Genomic DNA, 21,200 nt, shown 5'->3' with positions numbered 1-21,200 from the left:
TTAATTTCGTCAGACGAGACGAGAGGAAATATGTTAGTCAACAACCTTTTTTTTCATGACTAAGACGAGACGATGACGAGACAGCAGTAATGTCCTGAAACACTGACTAAGACTATCTTAAGATGCATTATTGTTGACGAAAAAAGACGAGACTGAAATGTTTTGCATGAAATAAAAACTAAGATAAAATCTCTCTTCATTTTCGTCTACAAAATGAGAAGACAGAATATCGAGCTGTTACGTTTTCAAAATATTCCGAATGAGTTCATACGCAACAGCTTTCCTGTAGGCTAGTCTACGTGCTGTTGCTGCAACCCTGTGGCTGCAACACGAAACTACATGGAACAAGAACACTGGAGATTTCTGCCAGAGTTAGCAAGCTAACAACCTAAGCTGTATGCCACAATGCTACATACCCAGAAGTTGAAGCTTCTCTCATACAAATTAACATCCCCAGAATGTCCATACGAAAATTTTCATCATGTAATGTCAACTATTTAACTAGTTAGACTGATGATGCAAAGTTTGCTAGCAAGTAAGCTAATATGGAAAGTTCGCTAGCAAGTTAGCTATGGCTAAGATGGAGAGTCTGTTTGGGGAATGTGTTGTGTTTGGGCGCATATCGCCATCTAGCAAGGCGGAGTAAAACATTAATACTTTGGTCTACGACAGTGTTTCTCAAACTTTTTCAGTTTCAGGACCACTTAACTAACCCTAGCTAAAAAAAAATATTATTCCTTCTCCAACAGTAGCCTATAATTAGTCTACACTATAGGCCTACTCACTGAACCACTTTGCTTATTGTGTGGATTCATACTGTATGATTTAAACTGGCATATCTTACATAGACAGTGTTGCAGAACTGTTTTTACATACAAGTTGGTTCAATATTGCAAACAACTCATCTATATTATATTTTACCACATCTGCTCGCGGACCACTTGGGATAGCTTGCGGACCACCAGTGGTTCCCGGACCACACTTTGAGAAACACTGGTCTACGAATATGACAGTGGTCCATTCAAATCTTTTACGTCTATGGTCAAATCCCAGCCGAGCTATAACTGTAGCTCGACTTACCTGTGCGTGTAAACATACTGACTGACAAAAAAATCAGAATGAGTAATTATAACAGACGAGTAGCCCTGTGGACACACAATATTGTTGGAAAATTGAGATGTGTGAAACACTATTTGACTCAAATGGTAATCAGAAATAATTTGTTATAAAAAAAAGACTAAAATGTGTTGACTAAAACTGACTAAGACTAAGATACCTTTAGTTTTCTTTTGACTAAAACTAGACTAAAATGACGAGACTTTTAGTCGACTAAAACTTGACTAACAAAAATTATATTTGAATGACTAAATATGACAAAGACTAAAAAGGACATTTCGTCACAAGACTAAGACTAGGACTAAATTAAAAATAGGTGACAAAATTAACACTACTGCAGCTAGGCTACTTACAGATTGTGGCATTGTGCTAGTGTGTTGTGTGAACAGTGACGTGTGTAGTGAGTAAAAGACGGCATTACCATGTCAAACACTCCTTTTGTCTCTGAACTCGACAAAACGCACCAGCCCAGCATTTAATTCAACTATTTAGTTATTCACATTAGCCTTTGCTATACTGATAAAGTATGCCTATTTGCTTCACCTTTTGTCGATCTAGATGGCTCAAACTGCACGTATTCTTCATCAAATGAACTCGTTATGTCTATATTTTTGTCCAATATCGCTAACTTTAACAACAGCCTATGCTACGTTGCTACACCAATCTCAACGTCTTTTTCTGACAGAAGTTGAACGTTTCAACTAGCCCACCTGTGACATCAATAAGCATCTCTCCTTACCGGGCTCACATTCCAGCTGACATTTCAGACGCATATATCTGTAGTCACACAGACAGGGAGGCTATTCTAGCGCAAGCGTTCTGTTTGCGTTGCATCCGCAGCAAAATTTAGCTTCCACTGTTTAATAGGCTAAATGCATAGGGGCTGCATTCACATAATCGTTGCTGGATCAGACAAGTTTTTAATTGGGCTCTTTTCTTACAACGCAAAATGCGTTCGCGTCTGCGCGTGATTTGTTAACTCAGTTGTAACCCCATACACCCCCCCCCCTCTACAATATTTTCTCATCGGATCTGCGAACCACGTAAGTCAATTCAAGTGGATTCAAAACGGCGAATTTCGCCGAAAGGTGAGGAGTTTTCATGCCTGATGTATACAGGTCATTCCACAATCTAATGAGGGCAATATCTGAAGGTGGATTATTCAGACGAAACCTCACCTGGAGTCTGCCGTGCTCTCTTCTTGGCTCTGGCTTTCCTTGTGCTGACTACTTCCTTCCCCTGCTCCTCTTCTTCAGGAGCTGGTTGCCATGGCGGCTGCTCGTCCTCCTCCTCTCCCACCTCGTCCACAGTGACAAAGTTCATCCTTGCCACCTCGTCAATCCCGGGGGACACTGGAGGCTCAGCTGGATTCAGAGTGAACACATGCTTTTAAACACAGGTTTTTGAATGCAGGTTTTTGAATGCAGGTTTTCAACACAGGCTTTTCAATGTTGGTCTTAAGAGCTGTTCAACTACACTTCTTTTTCTGAACAAAATTCAGCAGTTTTGTCAGATAATTCTAAATATCTAGGTTATTCAGTCTTTTCCAAACCCAGGAATTTCACAGAAGCAGTGCTTAAAGGCAAGTTTATGAAGCGATTCTTGTGCCACTTCAAACTGAATCTAAATATTTTGTATTTGCATTTGAATGGCTGAATTTGAGCAATTGTATTGAAAAACCCAATCTGAATAGTACATTTGGAAATTGAATTCATAAGTTTGTAACTGAATCCCATAAACTTGAAACAGAATGTAATATTTTGCAATTGAATTCATTTGCTCTGACACATACATGATCCTCACTGAAAATCCCATCTCTATGCACTTCCACGTTCAGTTCTCACAATTCAGTTTAAGACCGTGAAATTCAATTTCAGTCAGTTAGTGAGACACAACAGCTGTTGGCTGAGAAAGAGCAATCGAGTGCAGATTACCATCCAGCTCTTCTGTCTCTGCACAAAGCCTGTTATAGTTTATTATACTGTAGCAGCAGGCACGGGGCCACATCAAAATAAATTGGATCAAAATAGCCTTACACTTCGGTGGTAGTGTGGAGAGTGTCCCTACAAATAAATCAAGTAGTATTGTAAACTTATTGAAAGCCTTTCTGGGGTACAGGGGGGTTTTCCTGATCACTCTGCATGCTCTACTCACCCATGCCGCCTGAAGGCACAGTGGTGTCCTCCTCCACATCCTTCTTCAGCTTTTCCTCCTCCATCTCGTCATCGTCTCCATGTGCCTCATCCAGCGTCACCAGAGTCTGTGAGTGGACAAGGTGAACAATGAATCAAAGAGTCGAAGGATAAATGCAGAATGCTACCCTTTATCTTATTTAAATAAGATCTCAGATCCCAACCTTTGCAGCAGCAAATAAGTAACACCAAGACGTGTTAAAAAAGGGCTAATCATTCCATTTTATGTGCAATAGGTCAATCATAGAGCCATAAGTAACAGTTAGCAGTTAAGTAAAACTACTAACCTCAGGATTGAAAGCATCCCCCGATTCCTCTTCTTGGTTATCATGGGCGGTCTCTGAACAAAGTGCTGGTTGTTCACCTTCTCCATCCTCCTCCTCATCTGCCACAATTTCATCCAAGGTGACTAAATGCTCTTCCAGATTTTCCCCTTCGTCCTCCCCGACCTCGTCAACCGTCACCAGCCCCTCGGGATCCTCCCCGGCCTGCCTCTTCAGGCGCTCTTCCTCCTCAGCATCATCTTCGCCATCATTGGGGAAGTCTTCCTCACCCTCGCTGACCTCGTCCAGCGTGACCAGCACATTTGGGTTGGGACGGCCTGCAACTGAGAGGTCACTCTTCTCCTCTTGTTTCACAGCCTCCGAGGTCTCTTCCTTTAAGGCCTGGGTTTCGGTCTTCCCAGTAGCCAATTCCATGTCTGCGGACTCCTCCACCTTCACTGCATCAGTACCTTTCACAGCAACCTCAGTTTCTTCTGACAGCAGGAAAGTAGAGGACTCGGTCTTCACATTCTCTATAGCGACATGATCCACTTCCAGATTGGTCACTGGCCGCTGAGGGGAAATTTCCTCAATCTTTACCTCAACTTTGACCTCTTGTGTCTGATTTTGTTCTGAGGAGTCAGAGTTTGCAGCAGTTTCTACAGTTACCTCAGCCACTTTGGCATCCTCTACTGCCCCCTGTTGGTCTTCTGCACCAACAACAGCAACAACAGCAGCAGCAGCAGCAGCGTCAGTCTTGGGAAGGTCTTTCTTCGGTTCCTCAGCTTCATCGCCATTCGGCTCTGCCTCTGGCACATCCTCCGCGTCTTCTTTTGACTCTGTGGCGACACTGGACCGAGTTCTGCGTGACGATGTTCTGGGAGTGGGTTTCTTTGCCGGTTTTCCTTTGCTGACTGGGGTGGGGGTCTTTTGAGAGGCTGCAGCCAGCTTCTTCTGAGGTGGGGAGGATTCAACAGGTTGGGGGGAGTCAGATCTCTTTCTCTTTGAGGTTTGCTCAGGAGCTTCGGCTGGAACTTCGGCTGGTTCTTCTTCAGCATCGTCGCAGACCTCATCAACAGTAACAAACTCATCCATGTTAAAGGGGAAAAAGTCATCCTCCTCTTCTTCCTCCTCCTGCTGTTGTTGCTGCTGTTCAACAGCAACCTGAAAGGGCACAAGATTCCCACACTTACTTATAAAGGACACGTCTACAAAATGCTTTTCATTATTTCATAACACAGCAGCTACTAATGAGAACTCCCAAATGTTTGACTTTTACAGAATGCTGTGAAACCGGTCAACTTTGCATGCATGAAACTGGTTTGGGTGCCTAGGAATATGTACCTATAAATTTACAGTCATATACCTTTCACCAACTCCCTTGTATGTCATTAATAGTCAGTAACAAACTTTGTGAATAAGGGATAGCACTCTCAGTTAAAAAAAATTTTTTTAAAGGAACCGTATGTAAGATTGTGGCCAAAACTGGTACTGCAATCACTTTCAAAATACTGTAGAGCGGTGTATCCCCTCCCCTCCCCCCTGACTGGCAGAGCTGGCTACCCGAATGCCGAAACACTACTGACTTTGTGATTAGTAGATAGGTGGAGGATGGCGCATCAGGCCAAAACACAACATGTCAACATCAACATTAGCTGAGGGCTGCAACTTCACTTTTTAAATTACAATATCCTGGCCGGACTACTGTTGTCAGTGATAGAAGTATTTGAAATTAACATGATTTCTTAATGTCTGGTGACATATCAGGGCCATTTTATGATTAATTGAAATACATTTCTTACATACGGTTCCTTTAATTGTGGGAACTGAGAGTGCTATCCTCCTGAAGAGAACTGAGAGACACAAAGTTTATTTTGACGCTCAGGAGGATTTAGCACCTGGTTGAGTTTACACTGAGGTGTTTTGAGTGTGTTAGTCCGATTAGTAGTCAATAACATCAATATCCAATCCTCACCTGTTCCTTCTTGTCTTTGGAGCTACTCAATGAGCGTGTGCTTCTGCTAGTGCTGTGGCTCTGTGAAGAAACGGAAGAACCTTCGTGAGAGTTTGGCTTCAAATGAAAGAAATTGTCGTATTAGGTTTGATTACTTTGTTTATGAACAATTTTAAGCTTATGAATGATCGCTTTTGTTTTGTTTATAAAAAAAATGACAGCTTCTCGAACCCTTACCTTGTGCTTGCCATCATCTTCGCGTCCTTTGCTCGTCTTGGTGGCAGGGCTGCTGTCCTGCCTGCTTCTTCGTGAGGATGAGGAGCTGGACGATCCTCCTCTCCGGGATGTAGGCAGCTGCTCTTCGTCCGAGCCTGCCCGACTCCTGCTCTGTTGCCGGGAATCTCTCTCTGGAGTGGAGTCTTTCCGTCCGCGTCCGTTACCTCCACCTGTGGAAGAAGTGTGGGCTTTCTTGACGTCTGCCGCAGGTGCTTTCTTCTCCTGTGGACTGGGCTTAGCGCCGGGTTTGCTTGGGGTGGTTGTCTTGCTTGGGGTGGTTGGCTTATTACTGGCAGAGTTCTTCTTTTCTGCTTCGGCTTGTTTCTGTCTGGCCTCCTCCTCGGCCCGCCTCAAGGAGGACTGCATGCGGCACTGGTGCACGGCTGCCTCCAGAGCTCTCAGGATCTCCTGGGTGACCGGAGGGAAGTCCAATACCGGCCCACCATCAGGTGGCGCCGGGATCACCGCCGCTGCTTTTTCCTCTGGAGGAGCACTGCATTCCTCACTTGGAGCTGGTGGTGGATTGCAAGAGCTGGACGAACCACATGGGGGCTCTTCTGAATTGGCCAACTCTTTGTCTTTGCTTGGCTGTGGTTCAACACGGTCATCCTGTTTGTCCTCACTACCCTGTTTTGCTTCTTCGGTCGAGATTTTTGGCGTCTCCATGGCTACGGAAGGGGAGGCCGCAGCCTTAGTAATCTCTACACTGTTGCTATTAGCAACAGCATCCTGTTCCACCCCTGCATTCTCTTCCTTCGCTTCACTCTGTTGCATAGGCACTTCCATTGGTTCAGCACTGGGAGAGGTCTCTGTATCCTCCTGATTGTCTTGGCGTGACTCAACGTCCTTTGTGACCGGCGTGGTCACGGGAGCATCCTCCTCGATCTGCGAGGCTTCCACTGCAGGCTCTTCAGCGGCAGTATCCTTGGAAAGGTTTTCCTCTTGGGTGAGCACTTGAGTGTCAGTCTCGGTAGTCTCAGTGATGCCTGCATCCTCAGCCGAGGCCTCGGTCTTCTCGGCTATAGCAAGGGGTTCTTGAGCAGGTGTGGAATCTGGGTGCGAGTCCGTAACAACAGCGGGAGGAGTGGAGACTCTCTCAGTGGATGGTATGGCGGTGACGTCAGGGGTCACTTCAGCTGCAGGCTTACAAGGGGTTTCTGTTGCTTCAGAGACGTTAGGGGTCACTAACAAAGTGTCAGGGGTCGCTGCCACTGCCAAACTGTCATCACTGGGAGGGTCCGTTGTTGTGGTAGGATCAGGGGTAGCATCACTGGGGGACAGGCTTTCAGTGGCCGCAGGGGTCACTGATTGGGTATCATCACATGGAGGAGCTGTTGTGACAGCAATGGATGCTGCCTCCATAGGAATGGCTTCACCTGTAGCAGCGGGTGTCTTAGCCTGTTTGGCCTCATCTTCAGCTGTTGTAGCTGTTGCTGTATCTGTAGGCACAGCCTTCTTGCTTGTATCAACAGGCTTAGCTCCTGCCTTGTTACTGTAAATTAACACAGCAGTTGTTGTTGTTTGTTTGTTTGTTTAGTTAGTTATTTGTTAAGTTACTTCACATTAGCATACAAGTGTGGGTGCAGGCTCAAACTCCTTAGAGTGCAGATCTTTTATAGATGCAAGAAATACTTAACTGGCTAAAAAGAAATGTGTCACCCCTACCACAGTATAACTGGATAGAAGGTTATACAACTGTGACAACAAATGTTTTAATTTATCAAGAAAGCTCACCTGTTAGCTCCTTTCTTCTTTTTGACCTGTAAGATGAAGACATATATAATGCAATGAGTTTTTTGGCTTACACCAGCACAAGCAAAGGACACAGATATTGAAAGAGAAACAAGACATACCTCCTCTGCAGGCTTCAGAGGTTTAGCCAGGGTGAAGTTAAGGGGATTGTTCTGGATGATACAGGGAAACTTCTTGAAGCGGTTGTGAACAGTTCTGGCAATGGCAGGGGTATCCATCTCAAAAATAATCTGACACAAGACAGGATGAGAGTGAGCATTCAGAAACTATGCATATGGAGAGTTGTGGTGTGTAGTTCACTTCAGTTAGCTTTGTGATTACAACAATTACTGCACTGGGAATAGCAAGGTGCTATTTGTTATCAACTACTACCAGTAGCAGCCATATTCGTGGCAGTTATGGAAGAGCTTTTTGCTTATTATTGCGTGTGGTACAAAAGATTACTGAGTGCGAAGAAACTACAATCTTGTGTGCCAAATTGATTTGAAGCTGTACATAATTTTTGTTGCACAACACTTTCTAAAGATGACTTGTCAGCAAAATATTTTTCCACCCGTCTTCTCAAAAGCTCTCTGGAGCTATCTGAATTGCATATTGGCATTTAAGTGAGTGTGTAAGTGTCTGAATGAAATATGTTGATTTGGAAATAGGGCTATGACAATTGTTCGATTAGTTGACAACTACAAAATCAATCGCCAACTATTTTGGTAACGTCAATTAATCAATTTGTATCATGATTCATCATCAAGGAAAATATCTCAAAATTCTCTGATTGAAAGCTTCTTAAACTTAAGCTTCTTAAATAAAACACGCCATTTCCGGACATCATCTTTGGTTTTGGGAAACACTGAGTCGAGCAGGTCATAACATGTAAATCTTGCACGCATACCCTTTTATTGAGAGGCAGAGCCTGTTTGTAGGCACCAAAGCGCTTGACGAGCTCCAAAATCTCCGTGACAGCCGTGCTGCTAACAGGCACATTTGAAACTATCAGGAGGCGCTCTGGCAGAGTGGCGATTTCCTGTGATGGCCGGACAGAGAAATAAGAAATGTTTTTAAAAAGACTTGAAACTTGAAAACGTATCCAAACATAAGCAACCTTGGAGTACAACATAAGCTGATGAACGGGCTTTTGGAAGGAGGAATTTTGTCCCTCAAATAACAACAAAACTTGCACTTCACAAGCTAGTGAAAAACAGATACAATGAATGTTACGCAAGGTCTGCTAAAGACCACCAACAACTGAGGTGTGTTCAAATTCAAACATTTGCAGCAAACATGCTTTCTCTGAACAGTTCAATTTGCACGATTTTGTGTAAACATGGTAACCCCTTCGTCCAGCTCCCATGTATTTTCGCGGAGAACTACCTCCTCAAACTGCTTGCGAGTGTTCAGAAACATTCGTGGAGAACTCAAAACAAACAGAAAACTACTTGCCAAATATTCCTGAATGTTCGCCTATGTTTGCGAATTTCAACTCGCATCTGTTATCTGCCTACAACTGCTTCCTGCATCAACTCTTGCAATTTGCCTACTAATAGTGGCAAATTGCGGTTAGTGTGGTTCCACTATAACTGCATGCATGCATGTAAACATGTCCATGATTTAACACTTACCTCAGTTTTTGCCATACCCATCAGAACTCTGAAGACTGATTCCTGTAACCAAGGCAAAATCAGACTATGTTATGAGACTGTGTTTCAAGCCATATATGGAATCCAAGAGAATTTGGGGGCATGTCAGTTCAGGTGTTTTTACAACAGGAAAAGCTATTCCAACACACCGTGTATTTCAGGTCGATGGGTGTGGTCATCATTGAGAGGGTCAGCTGGGCGTCCTCAATTTTTGCAGGCGTCTCAGAATATGCCTTGACCATGGCCTCAGCAGCCTCCATAGTGGGCATCTCAATAAAAGCCTGAATAGCAACAAAACAACAATAACCAGACTGTCTGACTAAGAACTAAGAAAAAAAATCACATACATATGCAACTATGTATAATGCATGTAATGTTACCATGTATCACAACTATGTCTAGTGCCACATCTAAGGTGCAGTAGTGATTTGTAGGCTCTTTTTTGTCAGATTCCGTATTCAGTTTACTTATGCATTATAATCAAATTGTAAACAATCAAAAAACAAGTTCATGCATATTAAATGTAACCATACAGCAAAGCAAATAGGCTGTGTGGCTGTGTGGCTGTGTGGCTGTGTGTGTGTGTGTGTACCTTTCCCTGGTTGACAGCAATGATGGGGACAGTATTGCAGCCATGTGGTTTAGCCAAGTCCAAAAGCTGTTCTTCTGTTACTCCACTAGTAGGAATACCAGATACTGTGATCACATTCTTCCTCCATGGGATTTCCTGACAGCACAGACAATAGCAATGTCACACTATGCATTTTCACTTCACACGAAAGATTATACCGAGTAGCACTCTAGAATCGGCTTTATCCATACAGCTGAAATGTTTAATAATGCTGCAAAAAATTCAAACTGGCTTACCCTTTTGACAACTTTCTTCACAGCTGGTGTTTCTGTTAAAAACCAAAAAAACATTTTATGAAATCACCATAATTTTGACAGCGATTAACAGGCAGATAGACATAAAAAGTTCGACTAGGAGTAAGGTAGGGCTGGGCGATATGCCTGAAAAATAATATTGCGATATAGTCTATTTCACAATATATATCTTGATATTTAGAAATCTACTCCAAAAGAATTTATGAATTCTCACTTTCACCCTGTGATGTTTTAAATCATACCAGTACAATACAGTAGGCTAGGCTAAATCATACCAGTCCAAACCCTGCAAATAATATCTGCATTAAAACATTCTTGATTATTCAGGTGGTTTCTATTATATATTTGCATGTAAAAGCTGGGGTGAAAGTAGTTTTGAATTCTTGCCAGTAAAAAATTCTCATACAGAAAAGTGTGCACACAAAAATTTCAACACACCTAAATAAAGTACACTAATTGATTTATTTTAGCCTAGCCAAAGCATTCATCAGGGCCTGTTATTTGGCTTGATCATTCTCTCTTCTTTTTTCTGTCCACTCTTCAGGATAAACTGTTAACTCATTTCTCTTTTTGCATGGTTTCAGTTAACTTTACAAATAAATTTTATTTGTTTCAATCCATCACTGATATTGTATAAAGTTGAATCTAATCTAATATGTCTCCATATGAATGATGATGGCTTTCATCGGATAGAAGGTAAGGTAACGGTGTGGTGCATTACTTAATTAGTCGTTTGGTTATTGGTTGACAAATGACATGGTTGACGGTGAAATACTAAATATTTGCAATAACACTTTGCAATAACACTTTAATGTATCTCACGTACAGCAAACTGAGATATATCGAGTATATTCGGTAAATCGCCCAGCCCTAGAGTAAGGCTTACCTTTAGGGGGAGGTTTAGCTTTAGCAGTCTGGGACGCTGGACCGCTCTTTGTCGTGGTCTGAGGAGGCTTGGCCGCGGTCTGACCTGGTTTAGCTGAATTCTGCCCAGCTTTAGCTGGCGTCTGGCCCGCTTTCCCCACAGTATGGCTCGCCTTTCCCGGGGTCTGATTCGCCTTTCCCGGGGTCTGATTCGCCTTTCCCGGGGTCTGATTCGCCTTTCCAGGGGCCTGGTTAGCCTTTCCAGGGGCCTGGTTAGCCTTTCCAGGGGCCTGGTTAGCCTTGTTAGCCTTTCCAGGGGCCTGGTTCGCTTTTCCAGGGGTCTGGTTTGCCTTTCCAGGGGTCTGGCTTGCCTTTCCTGCAGTCTTGCTATCCTTTCCTGTAGCCTGGCCTGTCTTTCCAGGGTACCTGCCTGGCTTCACAGGGCCAGTTGCAGGATTCTGGAGCAGAGGAGGTCTCCTTCCCAACCCCATCAGAGGAGGGAGACCTCTACCTAGGGGTCTGGCTAGCAGCCTTGTCGGAGGTGCTCTACCCATGCCCGTGTCTTTCCTTTAAACGAAACACATATATTAGGACCTTAGATTAATAATAAAAAAAATAAAAAAATAAAAAATAAAAAAATATATATTTTTATTTTAAAAAATAAATGCAGTACTAACTTTTTAACAACCATAACCTTCCTCTCCTCTCTGCCAGCAGGTCGTGCTCTAGGATCCGTTAGCTCCTAGACAAAGAGATGTATGTGAGTGAAACCGAGACGTTAAGGCTGAAGGCTTAAGGTTAAGGCTTCAGCAGGAGAGTTTTGAACATTCTAACAGAAGATTCTGTTCCGCAACATTGTAAGGTTCTAAAATTCCATGTTGAATTCAATGAACCCAGAGTCCTAGAGAGAGATCTATCCAGGCTCTGAATGAACCCAGATATTCTTTAGAATGTTCCATTTCCAACATTCCCGTACCGGATTAAGGGTAAAGGGCCGTACACACCAAGTCCGATTTTTCGGACAAAATATTTGCACGAAATCACAAAAATTTCAAGTGCAGAATCCTCCCATACCTCCTCCCTACAGATGGTGATCAACCTGCCATGGATCCTCAGGTTCTTGAAGTTTGCCAAATCTCTAGCATCTTCCTCTCTCTCCATGCACACCGAGGCCTGGGGACAGAGAAAAACAATTTTGAGTGGATATGTGAGGCCTTTAATTATATACATTTACCAACCTGAGGCCCGTAAAACATACATAAATGGAAGAAAGGAGCCCTGCACAACTTGATAGATTATACTGCAGGTGCAGGTCTTTTGCAAACTTAGAAATGTCCTTGTTTTCATCAATGTTGTAAATGACTGTTGTAGACAGAAATGGCTGATCTTTAATGCAAAACATTGGAGAACCCTTTTGCAAATATGTAATGCAATCTGAAAACTGCTGCCCTGATTAAAAAAACAATGCAACTGATCTCAGTTGGTATTCGGTCTATAATGGGGTGGAATGGATATTTCTAAGTGGCCCCAAACTTTTGAGCGGCAGTGTACTGTACATGAATAGAGGAGGCAAGTGAGTAGATGTAAAGAGTTTTTGGAGATGACAAGTTCATAACTAGCAAAAAGAACAAAAAAATAAATAAAAAATGCATAGTGCATGGCCAGGGCAGCTAGTGGGAATGACAGCTGTGTTTAATATCTGTCCTTTACATAATCATACAACATCAACAGTATTACTTTAATGACCATGCCAAAAGCAGTTGCTCATATAAAACATGGCACAAAAAGTTATAAATTGTTGCACAGTGTTACTTCAACACTTGAGTACTCTCTTTAAATACCTCTTCGATAGCCTTAATCACAAAGGCATGGTTGATCTTCCCAAAAGGCTGGATAACCTCTACGAGCTCTTGGTCAGTAGTTTTGTGAGGCACTCCTTTGAACCGGAGCAGGCAAGCTGTACCAGGACCAGCCTTTTTCTGAAGAATAAAATATATATAAAGAACCACAATTTACCATCAAATAATATACACAAATACAAAACGACAAACAAATATATTTGCAAAGTTATGAATGAATTAAAGGTCAAATCCTCATGCAGTGATTTTAAAAATTCCTTCAGAGCGTAGCACTGTAGCTGCCTGGCTGTTAGCTGCTGCAACTCGAGATAGTTTGCACCCATTTTTTTCCCATACCAACAGTACAGAAACAGAGATCTATGTTAAAATTGTCCAGAATGCTCCTTTCAAGCTGCCATACCTTAGTGAAGGAGCCAGTGGACTTGTTTGTGGAGGAGCTACTGGATTTGGAGGAGGTCCTCTTGGGGGAAGGAGAAGGCGTCCGCTTGCGGCCGCCATCCCTGGAGGCCGAGGATGAGGCGACAGCACTCTTCCTCTTGGCCAACTCAGCAAGTAGAGTTGGAGCTAGAGAGTTCACCACGGCCTCCAGCGCACTGCTGTCCTTGATGTTCAACCCGGCTGTAGAGGATTACATGCAACGTGTGAGCAGAGTTCGGTAGGAACAGCGTGCACCGAGTTTAAATATTATAAAATGGGGTGGGAGCAAAAATCGTATTATATAATAATATATTAATAAATCTTATTATATATTTGATAATAAAGGACAACAAAAGTAGCGCTGCTCTTGGTGCCATTCTTACCAGAGGACTCAATGAGCTTCTTGGCCAATCTTTCACTGCTGCTGGATCTCGGTCGGCGATGTGGGCTGGGCCTCCGCGGACTCACCCTACGGCCAGAGCGAGGCGGAGACCGCCTGCCGTAGTTCCGTGGGGAGTGGGATCTGGAGCGACGCGATGGAGGGGAGCGGGAGCGGCGTGACTGTGGGCTACGGGAGCGCCGGCGGCCGTGGGAAGTGGGGCTCGAGCGGGACGACCTCCGAGGTGAGCGGGAGCGACTCCGGGAACGCCGGTACCTGCCTGGGCTTCGGGAGCGGGAGCGGGAGCGAGGCCGACGGCCTGTGGATCCATGATGTCGTCTTGGACTAGGAGATCTCGTCCATGAATGAGACCGGGATTTTGAACGGCGCTTTGGACTGCGGTGCTCCACAGGTGGTTTGGACTCATTTCTGAGATAGGGTGGTAAGAAACAGTGAGGAAAATCATTACAATATTCTCATTGTTATTACAATATAGTACCACAACTATGATAGATAACAGCATGGAAATGCTAAAAAAAAACTCCAACCAAACAAAAGTTCAAAAAGTTCAAGTTACCTGGGAACATTAAGTGTGTCCACATTCCAGTCCGGATATCTGTAAACAGACAGTAGGTGAGTATCAATTACTACATTATAATCATTACAAATGTACTGTACTTACTTATAAATAACAAACACTCAGCAAGACTCCTATTGTTGTTGCACATGTAGCCCCACACACACAGTCACACATTTGGAACATTAACAAGCTCTACAGACTATCCAAAAGTAGTCACTTTGAACTTACTGCTTCCTGAGACGCCGGCAGCTCTCAATATGAAGATTTGTGTTCTGATGTTCTATCCAGTCCTATCAGATAATTACACAAGAAGTTGGACCAAGTCAGATTCATTGAGGAGAAACTGCAAAGCTTCCATCAACATCATAATAAACACACATCTCTTTTTGTTCAAAACCCACTTCTTTTTGTTCACAGAATTTCTTGCTCAGTTCAGTTACAATCAACTTTGGTGGTCAAATTTAGGATTGGATTAGATTAGAAAGGAAGGTCATTGGGATACACACAACTCTCATAGAACATTATGTAAACATCCTAGAGCTAATACATCCTATTACACATTGCTAACATACAGTTAGTTAAGAGCTAGTTAACATGAAAGCATTAAGATTAACTGACAGCTGTGATTAATGACTACTTCCTGAGCAATATTCACTGATGCCACAGTCTATGGGATTTAGTCTCCTCTTCAACAGTCTTCGTATCCCAAGAGTAAGCACAGTTCAACTAGCTCACGTATGCAGAATCTTCGGGTTGCTACTAAGGAAAAGTCCACAATCTTCAAACATGCTTCTTCTGCACCATCAATTGGCTTTTCAACTTCATCTTCGGAAATTCTTCGGTGAATTTTTTCACGAGTGAGTTTCTTGAACAATATTTGTGTGCATCACTGGCACATATTTTAGTGTACAGTCTTTGTTTTACCTTTAGCACATGAACTCAACTAGTATTTAACATCAAATCAATACAATTGCAAAAGCACAGATGATTCATATTCAATCTCAAAAATATATTAAAAAAAAGAAAGAAAAAAAAAACATCTTCTTTACAAATTAAGAAATATCCAACAAAGATTAAAGTGTCCTTTCAAGATAATCATATCTAACACAATTTCTCTGATAACAGTTTATTTTCATCTTCTTATCTTCTTGGAGAACAGATTGAGTATTTCAAACAAAATTTACTACCACTTTCACGATTTTACAAACAAATTTATTTTCGCAAGCGAGCAGTCAGTTCTTTAAATAAGGCACTGAAGGAATGGTAGATACTCACCTTGATCAGGACACATTCTACGTTACATAGAGAGCATGTATGTGGAAAGATTCTTGGTGTGGCCGCTGAGTAATCATTCATCATAGTGGGCGTTGGGAGCCTCTTCATGACTGATGGGTTGCTTGGAGGAGGGAAGGCAGGAGACCATGCGGAGGGCTTGGGACCTCCACTGCCATCTCCCAGGACCATCATGCCAGCACGGGAACCAACAGCATGGGTCGGTGGCATGACTACAGGGCAGCTGGGCGCTGGAGGAGCAGACTTGGGTACCGGATCTCTTCCAGGCATGGAGCTGGGCGGAGCTGGTTTGAGTTCAGGAGGAGGGCCGGCCAAGACATTCCTATGGTCCATCGGAGGTGGTTTCGATGAAATGGGCATTGCTGGACTTGCCTGGGGCCGCCGTGTGATTTCAGCTCCACCAAAAGAAGGTCCAGATCCTATGTCTCGCTCGTATTTTGGCAACTCTTTTGGAAGTGGATCTCTTCCATAGGAGTCTGAGCGCTCCTCTGTATAGCCATATTTACTTGAGTGTCCATAGTCAATTACTTTGCTCTGCCGAGGTTCCTGTGCCCTCTGATCGCGTGGTGATCTATCGTCAGTGTCAGGCATGGTCCGCTTGGCCTTGCGAATGCGAATGTCTCGCAAAATGAAAGGCAGATTGTCAGGTGTGAGTTGATCATCAGGGTAATGGCTAAGGAGCTCAAGGTCCTCATTTGAAAGGCCAAAACTTGCAAGGATGCTGCTGGCACTCTCTGAGGTGTAGCGAACAGGAGGACGATCAGGAGGACCCGAACGAGGACCTGACTGGCTCTCGACACCTCCTCTTCCAGGGCCAGGACCACCTCCAAACCCAGAGGTTTGAAATAGTGAGGAGGATGAGGAGGAATGACCCAAAGCAGAGGACGAAAAAAGTTTGTTGGGAGGCTGGAAGTGCGACCAATCTGCAGAGGACGGTTCGTCCATTCTGCCAGATCCCCTCTGTCCAGAAAAACTACCCATTTCCTCCCTCGGATCGTCGTGCAAGCGTGGGTCAGTTGGTTTTGGTTGCTGGGGCATAATTCGGTTGAGCAGGCGAACTTCCTCTCGGGCTCCTCTGATGTGCATTTCAATAGATGACTCGATGTCTTGGGACATCTGTGATGGACGTTGACCCAATGGAAAACCCATCTGCTGGGATCTCATTGAAGGCATCATACCCGGCGGTGGTCCTGACATAGGCCCAGCACCAGGTCCGATGCGAGAGCCACCCATGTCCATACCAGGCTGACCCCCAAGGCCATACTGGTTGGATACCATGGGCCTCTGAGAGCCAGAGAAGCCTCCCCCACCAGGGTTGTACATGGGGTGAGACATGGAGACCTTCAAGAGGTTGAGCAAAGTCTGTGCAGGCGATGGGACCGCAGTGGCGTTAGTGGCAGCAAGTGCATTCAACTGGTGCAAAGCCAACTGGGTCTTAATCTGTGCCAACTGTAGGGAGGCAGGGGGCAGGACAGGCAGGCTCCCTAAGCTCCCAAAGGCGTTCAACGAATTTGCAACAGGAAAACTTTCCAACAACAACGCAAAGCTGAAAAAGTTGGAGAAAAAAAACAACATACAGACAGGGTTACTGGCTCGTTGTCTTCACATCCAAACAAAATACTGGCAAAAAAACGTGGGAATCGCTTTCTCCTCGCCCATTTTTTTTCTCCACACACACACACGCACACGCACAAACTTCTGGCTTTGGGTCACTAGCCTCTGCAGAATTTAACTGAAGCTTCCACATCTTCACTGAAGAAGAAAAAAAACAAGCAAGCAAAAGGCAAACAAAATACAACAGGACGGACAGGAAGAGTAAACAATACATTGGTTCCAAGAACAATCTTACAAACTTCATGCAAGTTCTTTCAGTGAAATTTGCAAGATTGCAAAGGTGGTTCTAAAGTAGGTTCCGGGGTATATGGACGCCCCTTGCTTATTCCTCCGATTTTAGCCTAAAACAGACTACAGGGACCTAGCACGGCAGAGTACTAGTACGGCAGATACATATCGGTATCGGCATTGGTTATTGGCCAAAGTGTTATTTCAAACATTTGTATCAGCCCAGAATTTTACAATCGGCGCATCCCTAAACCCAATGCATCAATCAACAGATGGCTGCTTAGAAGAGCAGAAAAAGTACTTTCGCTTTGAGCTACACAAAATACTCATCAAAGAAAAAACTAAAACCAGAGTGGATAGTTTTTAATCGCCATTTTATGAACTGGACACTGTATTGTTGTGCCATAAAGTGGCAAACAAATGAAGAGTTCACGGTCACTGTCAAGATATCATTCACACTGTTAATTTTTCAACCAAATTATATGGGCTATCCCCTGCCATTGTTTCAAGTTTCGTTGACTATTAAAATAGGATCAAATATAAAAGACATTAGTCCAAGTAATAGATTACACCATCATACATTACTTCCCACTGTAAACATCCCGTTGAAAGAAAAACAATGTAAAAATGGTATATAATAAATCCAGTGACAAAATCAGAGGATGTGTCCTTGTTCGATAAGGAAATTATTCCGTTCATACTTTCAAACCTAACAGTTCATCCACTGAAGGTTACACAATTTCAGGCTTTACATCAATGTGTCAATGCGATTCATTATTGATTCATGAGGCAACAATTCAGTGATTGCCAAGACTGCACAGCATGATTCAAAACTGCACAGTATGATTCAATATATGATCTAGCTACTCAAACAGATGTCTCTGATATAAAAATATATATATAAAATTGAGACTGAAATTTTATTGGAAATATGAGTGTAATGACATGATGAAATTCCACTTCTTGGCAGCGCAAAAAGCCACTCTACGTTGAGTATTGACAATGGCATTAAAATATACTGAGATTTATCTGACATAATGAGGGGGGTGGGCCTACTGGGGTTAAACACTGCCGACATACTGTGTATGTCGCAGGCCCTTTCCTTGAACACCTCACGACAGATAGTGTTGACTAGTTGAGTTCTTTGGCTTTTAAATATTGCAAGGATTAAAGTACTGACTTTTGTTGCCTTTTTACATGTATCAGTTTAAATCTATTAATCATTACACCTCAACTAGTCAAGATTTTGGACAAAGTTGGCCTTGGAAAAACCCAATTAACTATATACAGTGCCCTCCGGAAGTTTTGGAACACATGCTAAAGTTGACTAAAAGAGGAATAAAATAAATGAAGGTCAATGCCAATCAAACCAGCTAATAGGCTAACTGAAATAAAACCATGCCAATCTCTAGGTATGGTGAAGGGTATGTGATGATGTGGGGCTATTTTAATTCCAAAGGCCAAGGGAACTTCATCAGGATGCATAGTATCCTGGATGCATGAAATAACTGACCTTTAAAAATAAAAATGCCTGCCTCTATGGGAATTTAACATAGGCGTTCCTATACTCATGCACCCGGTATTTTAATGAAGAACATTTATTTATTTACGATACATTATTCATTCACAAAGAAAATTGGTCCTTAAAAGTTGGATTTTTCCTAATTTTTCTAATTAAGGCATTAGGATCAATTTCCAAAAGATGATTTTTTTATTCCTCTTTTTAGTCAACTTCAGCATGTGTTCCAAAACTTCTGGAGGGCACTGTAAGTAGCAGTATGTCATGTATAACTCTGATTCAAATAGAAAAAAGCCTTTTTGACAAGTACATTGTTTTCAACCCTCTTGACAAAATAGGGCAAAGAACTAATTGCTTTTTTTTTCAGGTTGACAGGGAACTGGCTTCAACTACCACTTATGCAAACACAGTTGCAAGCCTGTAAGTAGACACCCAGAGTATATGGCGGTGGCTGGGTGCTGCCAGTGGACAAAATCATCTGTAATATTTACAAAGGTTACATAATATCAAACAAAACAGCATGCACATCATGCTTCTTAGACATGGTGTTATTAACTGATGCAACCATATTTAGCTTATATTTTCAGCCTACGTCTATTTTCAGAAGTAGACCTGACCTTTTGAGCATTAGCAATGAGACAGTGTAAGGAGGACACACTTCGTCGAGACAAGCCATAAAGCTCATTGCCATCAGTGCTTTTTCAACCAAATAAATAATAAATCTTTCGTATGATACTGATCTAACAGCCCTTTATCCTGTCCGCAGACACCAGCAATGCATGTTTAATCCCGAGATATGCAGAAGTTACCTTAGACCTTATTGCTTGCAAATACAATATGGTTGGGAGGATGTCAACAGTCGTGTCCACACTCTAACTGTGAGATTTCCCTCACCAAATGGCTGTGAAAGCGCAGGATCATCAAGGATATTGATTCCCACCTGGGAACAGTGATACAACAGAAAACAGTCGCTCTATTTTGTTCCCACATACAATTTAGAACATTTAAATGGCAATTATCATTAAAGGATAAGTTAAAATGGTTATTCAAGTAGACTACTAGGTTCTTCACATATTCTCTGATAAGCTTTAGTTAATAGTGCTAAATGTGGAGTTTGTATTTCCTTCATTTCTAGGCTTTGTCCCATGCATTTGCTTGAAGTTAAAGGGGAACTTGGCAACTATTTTTAACGTAATAAACCCGTTTAGAAATCATTTGGATGGTTAAATGACCTGTTCCAGTGAAAATGGTGACTTTCCCCGCTGCGCCTAGCATCTCCAGGCGGAAAACCAACCTTGCAACATTGAGACTACCATCCCGGAAAGAGAGGTGAGAAACAAGAAACTCGTTTTAAATCGTGTTTCTTACCTTGTAACATCCACATAGTTCTGCCAAACTTATGCTAATGCTGCCCACAGTTTGAAATAGCATAATGCACCATTTCTCCAGAAGAGGGGGAAATCCTGCCAAGTTTTCCTTTAAGTTTTAGATTGAAATGGAAAAAATACATTTCCACAAAGGAACAAAAACGTATTTCCTTTCCATCTCCCTTGTTCTGTGAAATCTGATTAACACATTTGACTAGAAACCTAAAGCTTTTCCTACCTTTGCCCTCAAGAATTGTAACAATGGTCACGTTGATGGTTTTAGACTACCCCTTTCTATGATTCTGCAGCCCCTCTGTCACATCGTTTGATTGTAACGTTAGAATAATGTGGATACAAACAAAGGCTATAGCGTGTCAGAGGCTAAAACGCATGGACAAACTACATACTAGTATGTCTATTCGCCAGCTTTAACATATCTTCCTCAAAGTATGACGCCACTTACTACGGTCTAATAACACGATTTACGTGTGTGGAAAATGTAAAAATAAAACACACGCATGTTTTTAAACAAAATTCTTTTCATGTTTAACGTTAACGGTGACAGTAGGATTCACAACGAACTACAGTCAGTGTCGTGGCCTCATTTGACACTGTGTGCGCCTCTTCTCCTTAACGCAAGGCCAACACAAGCGTGACGAGGGATTTCTCAATAATTGATAATATGTATTATCTTCAGAAGCCACCTTTATTTACGCTTTTCCTCGTGTTTACAAGTAAGTGAACCAAAGGAGGTCGGCGAAATGATTATAATAATCTGTATACGTTAATAAACAACCCAACATTAAAGTCACACAGATCCGATACGTAATGCTTGCTAAAGTTAACATTAGCTAATGTGAGCTTCCTAGCCATAACAATCGAAACCTAAACCTTAACCTCTCACAACATCGTGATGGTGACTGCTGTGGAGTCTCTTATGATGGCATAGTATGTGTAGGACTAGCCCATTTCTGAACACTGTCAAATTCCAATGTCTATTCTTTCCAT

At 42.7% G+C, this 21,200-nt stretch overlaps 1 protein-coding gene across 4 annotated transcripts in view; it reads right to left on the bottom strand.

The window, feature by feature from the left end:
- Positions 1-21,200, bottom strand: part of znf638 (zinc finger protein 638) — a 37,272-nt gene that overhangs the window by 4,207 nt on the left and 11,865 nt on the right. Inside the window, exons 2-23 of one of the 4 annotated variants that reach the window (XM_042069382.1) lie at positions 15,447-17,010; positions 14,400-14,461; positions 14,169-14,207; positions 13,596-14,020; positions 13,196-13,413; positions 12,778-12,915; positions 12,011-12,109; positions 11,614-11,678; positions 11,129-11,503; positions 10,959-11,092; positions 10,055-10,086; positions 9,780-9,914; positions 9,337-9,468; positions 9,170-9,211; positions 8,443-8,574; positions 7,655-7,783; positions 7,536-7,561; positions 5,763-7,293; positions 5,547-5,606; positions 3,596-4,735; positions 3,271-3,376; positions 2,295-2,480 (exon numbers count right to left, since the gene is read on the bottom strand). In XM_042069382.1, coding sequence (XP_041925316.1) covers positions 2,295-2,480; positions 3,271-3,376; positions 3,596-4,735; positions 5,547-5,606; positions 5,763-7,293; positions 7,536-7,561; positions 7,655-7,783; positions 8,443-8,574; positions 9,170-9,211; positions 9,337-9,468; positions 9,780-9,914; positions 10,055-10,086; positions 10,959-11,092; positions 11,129-11,503; positions 11,614-11,678; positions 12,011-12,109; positions 12,778-12,915; positions 13,196-13,413; positions 13,596-14,020; positions 14,169-14,207; positions 14,400-14,461; positions 15,447-17,010 — 6,770 coding nt within the window. Of the gene's footprint in view, positions 1-2,294; positions 2,481-3,270; positions 3,377-3,595; positions 4,736-5,546; positions 5,607-5,762; positions 7,294-7,535; positions 7,562-7,654; positions 7,784-8,442; positions 8,575-9,169; positions 9,212-9,336; positions 9,469-9,779; positions 9,915-10,054; positions 10,087-10,958; positions 11,504-11,613; positions 11,679-12,010; positions 12,110-12,777; positions 12,916-13,195; positions 13,414-13,595; positions 14,021-14,168; positions 14,208-14,399; positions 14,462-15,446; positions 17,011-21,200 lie in introns of all 4 variants that reach the window. The other 3 variants (XM_042069383.1, XM_042069384.1, XM_042069381.1) reach the window with 3 other exon arrangements.

Source organism: Alosa sapidissima, chromosome 18 (genome assembly GCF_018492685.1).
Source record: "Alosa sapidissima isolate fAloSap1 chromosome 18, fAloSap1.pri, whole genome shotgun sequence".
Classification (NCBI taxonomy): domain Eukaryota; kingdom Metazoa; phylum Chordata; class Actinopteri; order Clupeiformes; family Clupeidae; genus Alosa; species Alosa sapidissima.
The sequence above is the reverse complement of the archived record's forward strand: the minus strand, read 5'-3'. Positions and strand labels throughout refer to the sequence as shown.